At 30.2% G+C, this 14,954-nt stretch overlaps 2 protein-coding genes across 3 annotated transcripts; one reads left to right on the forward strand and one right to left on the reverse strand.

Moving 5' to 3' along the window:
* Positions 1-1,508: 1,508 nt before the first annotated feature.
* LOC134723751 (uncharacterized) lies at positions 1,509-5,871 on the reverse strand. The gene is made up of 3 exons (XM_063587297.1): positions 5,754-5,871; positions 3,468-3,595; positions 1,509-2,270 (listed from the first exon to the last, which is right to left on the reverse strand). Exons 2-3 carry the CDS (start codon positions 3,549-3,551, stop codon positions 1,551-1,553), a joined length of 804 nt encoding a protein of 267 aa, XP_063443367.1. The 5' UTR covers positions 3,552-3,595; positions 5,754-5,871; the 3' UTR covers positions 1,509-1,550.
* A 2,675-nt stretch (positions 5,872-8,546) lies between these two features.
* Positions 8,547-13,205, forward strand: LOC134721857 (uncharacterized). Of its 2 annotated transcripts, none has more exons than XM_063585113.1 (2): positions 8,547-8,880; positions 11,924-13,204. In XM_063585113.1, the coding sequence occupies exon 2, from the start codon at positions 12,006-12,008 to the stop codon at positions 12,792-12,794; it is 789 nt and encodes a 262-aa protein (XP_063441183.1). In that variant the 5' UTR covers positions 8,547-8,880; positions 11,924-12,005; the 3' UTR covers positions 12,795-13,204. The 2 variants fall into 2 exon arrangements, with proteins under 2 accessions (XP_063441183.1, XP_063441184.1); XM_063585114.1 differs by lacking the exon at positions 8,547-8,880 and adding an exon at positions 10,637-11,004 and having other exon boundaries at positions 11,924-13,205.
* Positions 13,206-14,954: the final 1,749 nt, after the last annotated feature.

Genomic DNA, 14,954 nt, shown 5'->3' on the forward strand with positions numbered 1-14,954 from the left:
TGTCAGTATTTCGGATCTTTGCAGCACTTAAATTTTGTCTAAGGTAAAAAAATAATCATATTTGTTATACATTTTTGTTATTATATAATTTACCGGCTTATTTCTTCCTTTTCACCCACCCTTTGAACTTTTTACTCCTCAAAAATCATAAAACGGCGAAATTGTGTCCCTGGCAAATATGAGCACCTCACTTTACTTTTTATAATATTTTTGAAAAAGACACGGTAAAATCTATATCTTGAAAATGTACTAGTATTAGAAAATACTATCACAGGAAAGCTATACTGATGATCCACCTTAAGTCATACTGGAAAGGCATTTGGTTTTGGTTAATAACAATGTATTTACATTTGTTTGTTGTCCTATGTCGGTAACCTGTTTGTTGATGTGGTACATAAGTATTTCTTGTTTTTCATATAGTTTTTCCTGTTTGAATAGTTTTCCACTAGTAATTTTTTTGGGCCCAAAATAGCTTGCTGTTTGATTGAGTCAAGGCTCTGTGTTGAAGGCTGTACTTTGATCTATAATGGATAACTTTATATAAATTTTGACTAGGATGGAAAGCTGTGTCATTGGCTCATACCACATCTTCTTATATCTATGTCCATCTTTAAGTATTTGGTATAAATACCCCAAATTGCCAAAATCTGTTATAATCTTGGATTCAGGCTATCATTTTTTGTAAATTGTTATACTTATTAGGAAGGCCATGATACTGTTAAAACCTATAAATACACACAGGAGCTTTCTAATGTGTATTCAAGTTAAGTTCATAGAGATTTTTTGGAAATGGCTCTAATTTGAAATAAATTCAGGGGAAATTGGTCCTACCCCTTTTTTTAATACCCCAAGAATCTGGACCTCTGCATTTGTTTGCACCTGTCCTAACCCAGTCGTTGTAGTTGTTGGTGTGATTCATAAGTGTTTCTCATTTTTTCATATAGATTAGACCGTTGGTTTCCCTGTTTGAATGGGTTTTCCACTAGTCATTTTAAAATCACTTTAGGCAGCAACCATTTGATTTTCTGGGGGGGGCTTTGTTTTTTTTTCTTGGACAAACTTTTTTTTTCTGCCTGTGGCGAAAAACAATCTATTTTTTTCGCGAAAAGTTGAAAACAATTTTTTTCTTTCAATTTTAGCATTACATATAGTGGCAGCTGAGGGTGAAACAAACAATTTTTTTTTCTCAGAATCAAAAACAAATTATTTTTTTTCTCCAAAAACTGGAAACACACTTTCTTTTCCAAAAAAAACAAAAAACCATAGCCCCCCCCCCCCCCAGAAAATCAAATGGTTGCTGCCTTATAGCTTGCTGTTAGATGTTGAAACCATATATTGACCTCTAAATTCTAATGATTTGCTTTTATAAATTGAGACTTGGATGGATAGTTGTCTCATTGGCACTCATACCACCTCTTCTTATATCTATATAATAGTAAAAACAAATAAATATCAGCATAGAATTTGAAAATCATTAGATATATATTCATATTCAATGATTAACATCACATGGCAAACAAAAATCAAAAGACTTTCAAATGTTTTTAAGTTTATTTTCTCCGTTTAAATTTTTCAATTATTACATCTTCTTCAAATTTTCTACCACTAGCCTCCACATCATATCCTAGCATCTCATTATAATATTTTGGTAGTCCAAATTCAGCGAAGTCTAAAACAAAAGGTCTTCCTTTAATCTGTACATCTCCTCTAACAAAACGTCTATATCCTGAAGGTGGGAAGCGTTTTATATCTGCGGCACGAAATGTAAAGTTCTTCGTCCAAAGAAACCATCTTGGAACAACACCAATAAATAAATCAGAATCTATATGCTTATACATTCTGAACATTGTAAATCTGTAGACTTTAGTAAGGCAAGTAAGCAAAATAATGGTGAAAGCTGAACATCCAATAACGAACGGAATATTCTTTTTGTCAATGAATACTTTTTCTTTTTCTTTTTCTGGATCAGTAAAACGACTTTGAATATCAAAAATTGTTATACCTACTAAATATGACAATAATGGTACAATGAATCCAATTATCTTTATATAATTTTCATAAGAGCTTTGAAATATAAAAACAAAGTCATGTGGTACCTTGTCTTTTTCTTGACGACCCTTAGATCTTGGTTCATCAGGTATTACATGTAAATGTTTACAATTAATTAGTAGTATTTTGTCTTTTTCACATAGAATTTTATTCCTGAAGGTTACATATTGTTTTCCCGGAACCACTGTAACTGTCTGAACAGGATGCCACTTGATTGTTTTCTGAAGAAGAAAAAAAGACAATTTCTTATAAATTTTCTATTTAAGATATTGTCTGATTGTGATAAAATTTCTTTGACATTAACCACCGGTTTTGTGGAAAATTAGAATGTTCATGATTAAGTCCCCAAAACAGGTTTTCAGACCAGATTAATCTAGGGAGGTTTTTTTGCAAATAATATAACATTTCTACTTAGACGATTATAAATTTTGAATTTCATTAGTACCAGTATTTGAAAACTACAATAGATCAATAAATATAACTGACAAATCTTTTTTTAATCTTTATATCATTCATTATACTCCATGCTGATTTGGTCCATATGTATTTTTTTCAAAATATTATATAATACATGTATATATATATCTGTGACTCTGATTCTGACCAATGCTAATAAACTAAATATATATATTTACATGTGACTATTATTGTTGTTGTTGTTGTTGCCAATTATGTCAATCAATTGTATCTGTATCTAATTTTATGCCCTTTATAGGCCCTGTAATTTGGGAAATAAAAATATTCTATTCTATTCTATTCTATATCTCTATGACTGTTGTCAGACTTGGTATTGATATGCTTCAAGAAAAAGATTTCAGGTAATGCATTTGTGTATGATTTAAGTTAATGTGTATGTGCAAGCTCATATTAAGGTTCATGTTGATAAGCTTTAGAAGAAGCAGTTTAAATTAAGATTTTGGTAGAAATACCTGAGATTCAGGTTCAAGTTTGTGTGCTGTAAACGAAACACCTTAGATTCAAGTTTCTGTGCTGTAATTGAAACGCCATAGATTCAGTTTCATGTTTAAATGAAACGCCTTTGATTTATGTTTTTGTGCTCTGGATAAAACACCTATGATTCAGGTTCATGTTTGTGTGTGCTGCAGATGAAACACCTTTAAAAATAGATTACGCTCTTAGAGGCAGTTGTCTCTGAATTTAGTATACCTGGTACCTAGAAACTTTTATAGGTGTCAGAACAAAATTCAGAAACAACTGTCTGAAATTCATTTTCATGTTTTGTGCTGCTGTGAAACCACCTAAGATTTATGTTCATCTTTGTGTGCTATGAAAGAAACATATTAGATCTAGGATGGATAACTCAGTTAGAGATTCAGGTTCAAGTTTGTGCTGTGTATGAAACAGCTTACTATTAGATTGTAGATAAATACAAAGGCAAATATATAGACCTTACATACCAATGCTTGGGCTGGTTTTCCATTGTAGCCACACCATCTGAATGGTCCCAATCTGTTCATACACTTTAACAGGGACACAGACATATTGGTTGTAGTATTATACCATATCTTCTTTATATTTTTTATACCTAAAACAAGAACATACATACATGTACATGTAATGAAAGAAAAGATATTGTATTTCCCTAACATCATCAAGACAATCTTCAAAAGTAACACCACAGGAATGGTCAAGGTTAAGTTTAGTTCTTTAGGGTCAATAAACACAATTCTGCTGGTATTGCCAAGGCCGTAACTACCCTTGAGGCAAGTGAGGCAATTGCCTCACTAAAATTTCGACACAGATTTTTTTTTTTATACATATATATAAATATAATAGCCATTTGTTGTTCTGTCTCAACCTTTATTTCTATAACTTGTCATTATTCCTTTATTATGTACCGATTATCAGGTTATCAGCATGTTGATATCGTAAAATATCAGCTGCGAGACATAATATGAAGCTTTTTGTCGAGTGAGCGTAGCGAACGAGATCAAAAAGCCTTCATATAATGTCAAGCAGCTGATATTTTACAATATCAATATGCAGATAATCTGATAATCGATTTATCGGGCTCTATTTGCGTGATTCAGAAGTGTTTTCTTTGTTTCACAAGCACACAAAAGATGACTTGATAAGTTCGGGTCAAAGTTATTAACGTCGGTTCAAACATTATGACGTCGCTGATATGTCCGGGTCAAAGTTATTAAGGCCGGGTCAACGTATTTGACGTCACAAAGACATGATACGGAATAATATTAAGAGCTGAACAGAGTGATATAGACAGTGGGACGACCAATAAATAAATATAATAGCCATTTGTTGTTCTGTCTCAACCTTTATTTCTATAACTTGTCATTATTCCTTTTAAACTATTCTTCCTGGATATAACTCAGCATCTCCACAGGTGATGTTTCTCGATTACAACAACCTGGTAAGATATAATCATCATGGATCTCTAGTTTAAAACAGGCTCTTGTAGAAAAAGGAAAAGCGACACTGAAGGTAAAGAAGGAATAATTCTAGTAAACTATTTTTGTGAACAGAGTCTGAGTGTTGCATATAACTTCATTAGTACAATCCAAAAATGATTAGTAGACTGACAAATCAAGTACTGATCTTCTGAAGGGGGCAGTCCTGTCTGCCTATTCATTTCTCTGTTTCACCAACTTTTGACAAATCAAGTACTGGCCATCGCAAGGGGACAGTCCTGTCTGTGTATTCATTTCACGAACTTTAATCTTTCTCTTTACAGATAAATAAAATATAAATAATATGAAACATGCATGGATTAGTTTTTACGGTCTCACTAATTAGCGACAACAAGAATTTTAGCGACAACAAGCGACAAGAAGCGACAACAAGAATTATTTTAGCGACAACAAGCGACAAGAAACTATTTAGCGACAAGAAAACATATCTTTTTTAATTAAAATTAATTATTGCAATAAATATTAAAAGAATATGCAAAAGAAAATAATTCTAGTGACAAGAAAGTTAAAATTGGTAGAAAAAAATGAAACATTATATTTTACATATTTATTTTATCATCTATTATGTATAACAGCCAGTATTACGTTTAATTATTGTATTATGAGATTACTTCATATTTAAAAATTAAAAAAAGAAGCTCAATCTCTTAAATTTCTTCTTTACAAATGTTTAATTTCTTTATCTACCAATATACTAATATAGACTTCACAATCTCTTTCTTCCTCGCAAATGTTTCTTTTCTTCGTCTATCTATATAATAAGACATATCTGCTCGTAAATTCAAAAAAAAATTAAAAATACAAATTTCTTTATATCTAATAAAAAAAAAAGTTTTCTTGTCGCTAAATAGTCTTCTTGTCGCTTGTTGTCGCTAAAATAATTCTTGTTGTCGCTTGTTGTCGCTTGTTGACGCTTGTTGTCGCTTCTTGACGCTTGTTGTCGCTAATTAGTGAGACCCAGTTTTTATCCATGTTTCTTTAACCTTAAAATTGAAAGAATATCCCATATTCCAATTTGATATTATTGAGGAATGGTAGAACCCAGACTAATAAAGACTTTTTCGTGGTGGCCAGTTTTTATTGGCGGAGGAAGCCGAAGAGCACTGAGAAAACCACCTACCTACGAAAGGAAAAACTGAATCGCTTCAAATTTGAAAATACACTGAACCTGAAATAAGTGGTACTAAATCAAGAGATCTTGTGTGTCTTGTACATCAATCATAAGGGGAAAACAACTATTTCTATTTTAAGTACCTTAGTTGCAATAACTGAGTTATCACAGAAAATCAGTGAGATATTTTTATAAATTTCGCATGGACAAGGTTGTAACTGGTAAATAGTATGAAGACAGGATACCAGTTTTATTGAGAATGCTAAAATACTGAACGCGAACCTGCCAAGTCCCGAATACAAATCAGTGTTTCAAATAATTTAGATTCCAAAAAATTACAATCGATTCACCAATTAGTGTGTCACTAATTCAATACTTGTCATTATATTTCCGGTACAAATAATTTACCTTAAGGCAAAAAATCATGTCTTTGACATGTATTTTTTTATACAACAAATTTCTAACTGCCAGCCGTTAATTGCTATTGTTTATTCTGTTCCATTCATGTGGTGTGAAAATGTAGAAACAATTCTCATTTTGTTTGTGATTGTCTCAATTATCACACATTTAAATTGATTTTCGATTTGTGGGATACAAGTCTTTGTGTGATTGGTTATTGCACATATATGTCAGTATAAAGTAGTCCGCTTCGCCGGCGAAGAATAGTGTCAAAATCCAAAAAGCCGGGAACAGGTTCTGTTTCTTTATCATATAAGTCAATGCAATTTATGTTTTGATTTATGAAACAAGTACAAAACTAACATGAATTTGTTACAATCATTGAAGTATTATATCTGTATCTGATACAAAATTGAAACATGTTCTCATAGCAACAGAAAGATCATAGTCATTTTTACAATCATTTTTTGTTTTTATCATTATTTCAACTCATTTTAGTTTACGGTCAAGTTACAGCAGAAACATATAATATATGTCTCTGGTTACAGTAAATGGACTTAGCCACAAATTTTCTTGCCTTGTTGAACTTTAACTGAAAATAGAAAAATAATTTTCTATTTTTTTTCTAAAGAAATACTCAGTGAATCGAGTTCTGTTAAAATAGATCATAGTATATCAAATCTGCGAAAAACGTTATAAAAGTTGTCTTTAAATCAGCAAATTTCAAACATATAGATTTAATTTGAAAATCTATATGTTGTTGGTACAAAAAACATCGTTTGAATGATGTAAAATAATGATAGGGTTAGTGACATCGTTTTATTGTTTATTATACATTATTCGAAATGGTGAACCAGGTGAAAAATACAACATATCGTCCAAATAAATGAATGCGTTGTAGACCGCAAATTGTTGCTGTTTCTTGGTGAGCATTTAGCATCAAGTTTACGACATCCACCCGTGTCGATGTATTGGTACTATGATCATACGAAAAATATGCCAATTATTTGGATTAGTCACAATCATCTCTCTGGTGCTGGACATTTTAGCAGGGGGGGAAATGAACTAAAAGAGAAAAATTCAGCGCAGATACTAGAATCCATTGTAGAGCAGTATTACTTCGTTCGCCCGCATTTTGAATTTCGATATCCCTTTTTAGCGAAAACCTGCTTGGTTGAATAATATACTTAAATAAAAAATAGGATAACTCTCTACATGAGACCAAATGACAATGAAATTAAAAACTAACCATTCTATAACAATGAACAGTAATTTATGCTAGCTAAAGGTTTAAAGTTGTTTGCATTTACATTTTTAGTTAATCGTGGAAATAAATGCTGTTAAAACAAACAGAGAAAAGACAAGTCTAATATGTGATGGCTCAGTACCGTTAAAAGATAGACAGAATATATACTGAATAGTTATTTGTATGGAGAGGTGTCTCATTGACACTCATACCACATCTTCCTATATCTATGAAAGACCAGGACTATCATGGATGCTTTCATAGTATGGCAAACAACAACTTACATCAAAATAAGAAATAAGGATGAATCTACACTTGATTCCATCTGGAAAAGATAAAGAGAGATTAAAGAACAGTTCATAGTGCAATTTTATGCACATTATTGTACAGGGAGAAAGAGAGTTTAAGGAACAGTTCCTAGTGCAATTTTATGCACATTATTGTACAGGGGGTTATACAAGGGGCCATTAATATGTACGTTCTCTGCGTTATAAATTATCAATGATAAAACAGACTCGTTTTCAATTTAATTGTCTTTTGGTTTAAAAATGTATGTTTTACTAATCCAATAATTGATTTCGTTTCCATGCTACGTGTCAACGACAATTAATGACAATGGATATTAATGACTTAATCCCTAGCAACATGTTAATTTTATTATTACGTTTTATTTGTACTTTAAAATAATTTATAGTCAGTTTTTGAAAATGTGCGTCAACACCGGCCACAAATATTATAACATCTTTTAAATCATCTTGTTGGAGCGTTTATCAAATTAGTTTAACTTTATATCGACTTGAAATTTTATTTGATAGCCAGGAAATTTTCTGGTTAGATTATAAATAAAACCTTAAGTTAACGGAAGAGAAAAAAAGAGGGGGAGAAAAGGAAAAAGACAGACACATTCAGACATACTGAGAGTCAGACGATACGATCAGGTAAGAAAACGAATAAGTTCACATATAAAGCTGCAATACTGTAATTCAAGTAGACATTTAAAGACTGTAAATTGTCCTTTTTTTGAAATGCATATATAAATATTTCTTTTTTAAACCCGGTTACTTAATGCGGTGATATATATGTACATAAATCTTCATCATTTAACTGTATTTTTAAGCAGCTTAGAATCACACAGTTGTTAATGTTATCGAAGCATTAAGAGATGAAACTTTAAATTATGTCATATATATATATACTTTTTGTTTAGTACGATTTGACGAAAACACAAAAAATTGTTAATCCGTTATATGACGTCACAATATACAAGTGATATAAATAAATTAAAAAAAAGGAAACATGATCCATGAAGTTAAAAACAATTTCAATGACCAAAATAACTTCTAGTTAAATCCTCTTTATGTGTGGTACGGATCAATGAATTTATTCAAAAGAATAGAAACCCTCGAGACATTTAATAAATATCCATGAATAAAAATGTCGTCATAATACAAACTTTGTGTAGAAATATAGCTGTATTATATCAACAATCAAATCTTGATACACATTCTGTTTACTTGGAAGGACGTCATTTTGATTATTTGTAAATTTAAGAAAAGCTATACCGATCTTATTCCAAATGTTTACAAGGATATTTTAAAAGTAAATTCAGTCGTTTGAATATTAAGGTGAGTCTTTCTACAAACTATAGGTAAATATTCATTTTTTCCAGTATTGGTTAAAAAACTGACCATTTCAGAGTTTTTATTGAACGAATAAAGGGATATACGTGTAAACATTAAAAAAGGGAATTTCATATTTACAAATACCTAAATTACGACCAGAATAGATAAAATAAGTCAAAATTTATATACATGTACAACAAATAATTTGTATTACTAAAAATTGAATGAGTTATAGAATTCTCATTAATAGTATACGTATAAAGTATTTAACTACAAACCATTTTTACCCTATACCTCATTGTAATTGATTTTATCTCTCAAAATTAATTAATGTTATCAAGCAGCAGTAACATTTTTTCAAACTACAAATTAAAACTTCATTTGATCTATCAGCCTTGGGGACCGATCGAAAAAATGTGTGAAACTTTTGATTTTTTTTTTTTTAAATAAAAAGGTGAATAACATAGCAGTCCACGCAAGTCCCCCATGGGTAGTAGTTAAACGCCCCCGTAATAGTATATGAAAATAACATAGTATATATTATAATTAATTTGGAAACCAACACGACAAAGGCTTAGTTTGCTTTATTTCTAGTCATAGTTTGTTTTGGGTAATTTCAGTTATTTTTTTATTTTATTCACAAATTTTCTATATTTGGGTAAGTTTTATACAGAGTTGAACAAATTGTATGAGTCTTGTTTTATGTATGATGACCCGTACGAGGTCAGTTAATGGTGACATACAGTGTCGTTTGTTTGATATCTTCCCGTTTTATTTATAAAATATTAATGGGACAGCAATTTAACATCAGTTAAAAAAAAATGTAAATAACTGAACTAGTAGTTCTTGTTGGTCAGTTTTTAGTTTTCTATGGACTTGCATGTTTTGTTTACTGTTGTTTTTTTGTGTGTGTCTTTTTGTTTTTTACCGTGGCATTTTCAGTTTATTTCGATGTATGAGATAGAATTAGGTATTTTCACCTCTCTTTAAAATAACAATTTATTAAGACTTAAAGGAAACACAGCAATCATTTGTTTCCCCCATTTTTCGGATTTTATAACAATTCATAACTCTTATAGTCTGTGCTAGCCTTACTAAGGACATGTCTATCAAAATAAGATCGGGCTAGTGAGATTTTTTTTTACAGAAGTATTGCCTTGAAATAAACGTTTACTCCGATGAGTTATGCATTTTCAACTGATTTTTATAGTTTTCTCTAATGATGTACTGCTTCGTAACTGGTAAGGAAAAGGGGGAGGGGTGTGATTCAGTAGTAATTCCGTGGATGTTGTTTGTTGCTGTATATCGTATTCATTTCTCTTGTGAAGTTTTTTTACAATAATCAGGCTGTTAGTTTTCTCGTTTGGATTATCTTACATTTGTCATTTCTAGGCCTTTTATAGCTCTGACTATGGCGGTGTGGGTTTTGGTTGTTGACCGAACGACGACCAATAGTTGTTTAATAACTTCTACATCTTTGGTAGGTCTATGTCTTTGGTCTCTGGTGGATAATTGTCTCACTATTTTCAATCATCATGATCGACCAAAACACTATTTCGTATTTCATAACTCAAATATAGATGTTTTTTGGGTTAGACTGTGCATAGTTTGGTCCATTGAAAAGCTCGATATTAGAATCCACGAACAAAGTATATAACGGTCATTGAATTATAAGGATCTAAGGAGCACTTAAAAATTGATTCGAACAATTAAGTAGACGTAAAGGAGCCGATCAGAAATACAAATATATTTGAAAGGATTTTTATGTATTTTTTTCTTTATATTTAAAATTAAATGTCTATTTATCCTAAAGTCCTTGAGCCTACAAAAGAATCAAATCTTTGATAAACATATAGTCTATATAACATGTATATCAGTGTATTAGTATTCAATACCTGGTATCAGGTATAGGTATGTAAACCTCAATCAGTAATTCATTTCCAGAATATTTACATTATTGATATAAAATAGAATTTATTGTCAACTTTTGTGTATTGATGTATGAAATATTGAGCGCCAAGTAATTAATAATTCAACACAACACTTTTCCGATAATGTTTCGGTTGATCATGATATTTGTCTCTTGAAATCAGCATCAAAATGGCGGATTTCATCAGGTAAAACAAGGTAAGCCAGAATTCTTTGGTTTTGTTTTTGTTGCTGTGTTAAAAAAACCTAGTAAAATTTAGTCACACTGCTAAATGGACTATTTTTTTTAGTACGGGTGATCATGAGATGAATATTCGATTCACAAACAGTCGTCATTTCTGCTAATTTATGGTTTATGATATATTATGATATTATAATTTTACATAGATACGGTAAACAATAAAGTGGAAGAGGCATTACGTTTCTTGAAAGATATTACGAATATGAGAAAAAAATATAACCATGTTTTGTAAAAAAGCGAATAATTATAACATAGATACAAATAAAGAAAAAGAAAATGTTATAACAATAAATTAAGGGGATACCGGGTTCAATGAACTAAGTGCAGTGATAAAAATACAACAAACAGTGTTATTTTTAGTTCTGTTGTATGTAATTTGATTTGATCAAAATTTGATCCCTTTTTCCTTTGAATTTGTTTTATTTATACAATAGGTTCCAAATATATACATACTATAAAGATAAGAAGCGGTGGTATGATTGCCAGTAAGAAAACCCTTCTACTAATATGTCAGAAAAATATTTTGTGAAAAAAGTGAATATCTTAACGTCTTTTTGCCTATATGTAACACATACCCGACAGCTGACTACAAATCATCCCTCATGCAGAACTAAAAAAACATTCATAGGTCATTCAATACATATGTCAACTTAAACGGCCTTGGTGAAGAAAAGGAAAGGTGTGTTAAACGAAATCGGGACCGCGAAAAAAAGAGAAAAAAAACCCAACAACCTAAAAGTCATTTTATATATCATGGTTTGTTTAAATATTAAGCATGGCATGTATATTTACCCGTATATAACATAAATGTCATCTTTTCGATATCAGATTTTATTTTAGTTTGTTATTAAAACATTTCATATATTTTATTAATAGGTTGAGCACGGAACAGCTGAAATAAAGTTTCTGAAAGTTGGATTTAAGAAATTGTCGGTGAAAATCCAGGTTAACTCATAAGATGTCTTCTTTCTGGAACATGATTTGCTTTCCCCGAAGAAGATTCTCTTCTGGACAATCTAAAAACAAACAAAGACAAAGACGGCGTAACAAAGGGAATGTTGTGACGTTACAAAGGCGGAAGTTACTGGACGATACTGGAAATTTTCAAGATACACAATCCGTCACTGCCCACGAAGCGACACAACCTGCGGAGAAACCGCCCCAAAATAATGTTCCTAACAAAAGAAGGCGTATACAGGACATTTTCAATACAGATCCACATTCTCCGGCACTTCGCGACAGTGAACACACATCTTTAGATCCATATGATCATAAACATAGTGATAATTTCACACACATGAAAGTACCTAGTCTATTTATTGACAATAACCGTCCTAAGAGACCCCATAGTGACATAAATAATGTTGAAAGTATGTATGGATATGTTCCAAAAACAATGCAAAATTTATACACATCTACAGCACTTGAAGGACAAAAGATTGAAGATTATTTCTCTAGCTTACACAATGATATTTATTTTTCTAAATTTGCAAATTCTGAAGCAGTAACCAAAGATAAAACTGAAAGTATCTTACAAAGAGTACCGTTTACGCGTGCGTCAAGTTTGACGTCCGCACCAGAGGAAAAAGTGTCGTTACTAGAAGAAAATTATCCTGATAATGAAATGGACATAGGTCAGTTTAACGATGTAAATCAATGGGAAACCCCGTTAGCGCCAAGGACAGAATACAACATGGAAGAAAACTTTCGTTCAATATTTAACTCGGTAGAAGAGGTTCTGTACTAGTAGTTTACTAAATATTTTATTGCAAAAACTTGATCTAAGTTCACTAATTTGCAATATGTATCTACGGTCTAATTATGAAGAAACTGTTGCATATACACAGATGGATGAATTCGTAGGATGTTAACTGAGTACTTAATATTAGTTTCGGAAAAGTACAGTTTCTTGTAAAAACTTGATCTTATAGTCGTGAACTTGCAATATACATTCTAATTATGTAGCTGCATACGAAAAGATGGATGGATTCGCCTCAATAGCCAAAGGGCTACTGTTGACTGTATCCGTTTGATTGTTTATCCGTCAATCGATGACGTTGGATGATTCGAATTTTTAGCTTTAAAATATTTTTATATTTGCCAGTAATATAACTGCAGGGTACTGATCAAACTGTTTGTCATTGTTTTATTTGTTGAATATTTATTATATTAAATTTGTTAACTACTGCAAATAATTGCGAAAATCTTTTTATATTTGTCATCTGAGACTACTATAACACATATAACACAGTAGTAGTCGCATGTGTCATAACACAATTATGGAATTACTTTTTTATTAGGATTTCCTATGCCGATATTTTAATTGATTTTTACAAAGTAACCCCAACTGAAATCCGAATTACACTAAAATCGACTAATGCTAGAATTACTGAGCCGCAGCTGTTGTTCTATGCACGTCTAGATTATCATAAAATAATATCCGAAAATCATTCTCAAATATCATGTAAAGTATACTATATAGTAAAGTCTACTATATAGTAAAGTAAAGTATACTATATAGTAAAGTAAAGTCTACTATATAGTAAAGTAAAGTCTACTATAGAGTAAAGTCTACTATATAGTAAAGTAAAGTATACTATATAGTAAAGTCTACTATATAGTAAAGTAAAGTATACTATATAGTAAAGTAAAGTATACTATATAGTAAAGTAAAGTATACTATACAGTAAAGTCTACTATATAGTAAAGTAAAGTCTACTATATAGTAAAGTAAAGTATACTATACAGTAAAGTAAAGTCTACTATACAGTAAAGTAAAGTCTACTATATAGTAAAGTAAAGTATACTATATAGTAAAGTAAAGTCTACTATATAGTAAAGTAAAGTATACTATACAGTAAAGTAAAGTCTACTATATAGTAAAGTAAAGTATACTATACAGTAAAGTAAAGTATACTAAATAGTAAAGTAAAGTATACTATACAGTAAAGTAAAGTCTACTATACAGTAAAGTAAAGTCTACTATATAGTAAAGTAAAGTATACTATATAGTAAAGTCTACTATATAGTAAAGTAAAGTATACTATATAGTAAAGTAAAGTCTACTATATAGTAAAGTAAAGTCTATTATATAGTAAAGTAAAGTATACTATATAGTAAAGTAAAGTATACTATACAGTAAAGTAAAGTATACTATATAGTAAAGTAAATTATACTATAGAGTAAAATATCATGTAAAGTATACTATATAGTAAAGTCTACTATATAGTAAAGTAAAGTATACTATATAGTAAAGTAAAGTCTACTATATAGTAAAGTAAAGTCTACTATATAGTAAAGTAAAGTATACTATATAGTAAAGTAAAGTCTACTATATAGTAAAGTAAAGTCTACTATATAGTAAAGTAAAGTATACTATATAGTAAAGTAAAGTATACTATATAGTAAAGTAAAGTATACTATATAGTAAAGTAAAGTCTACTATATAGTAAAGTAAAGTCTACTATATAGTAAAGTAAAGTCTACTATATAGTAAAGTAAAGTCTACTATATAGTAAAGTAAAGTCTACTATATAGTAAAGTAAAGTATACTATATAGTAAAGTAAAGTCTACTATATAGTAAAGTAAAGTCTACTATATAGTAAAGTAAAGTCTACTATATAGTAAAGTAAAGTATACTATATAGTAAAGTAAAGTATACTATACAGTAAAGTAAAGTATACTATATAGTAAAGTAAAGTATACTATATAGTAAAGTAAAGTATACTATACAGTAAAGTAAAGTATACTATATAGTAAAGTAAAGTATACTATATAGTAAAGTAAAGTATACTATACAGTAAAGTAAAGTATACTATACAGTAAAGTAAAGTATACTATAGAGTAAAATATCATGTAAAGTATACTCATATAGTAGGTTTCGACTAAGAAAAAAATCATCACATT

Source organism: Mytilus trossulus, chromosome 6, assembly GCF_036588685.1.
Source record: "Mytilus trossulus isolate FHL-02 chromosome 6, PNRI_Mtr1.1.1.hap1, whole genome shotgun sequence".
NCBI lineage: Eukaryota > Metazoa > Mollusca > Bivalvia > Mytilida > Mytilidae > Mytilus > Mytilus trossulus.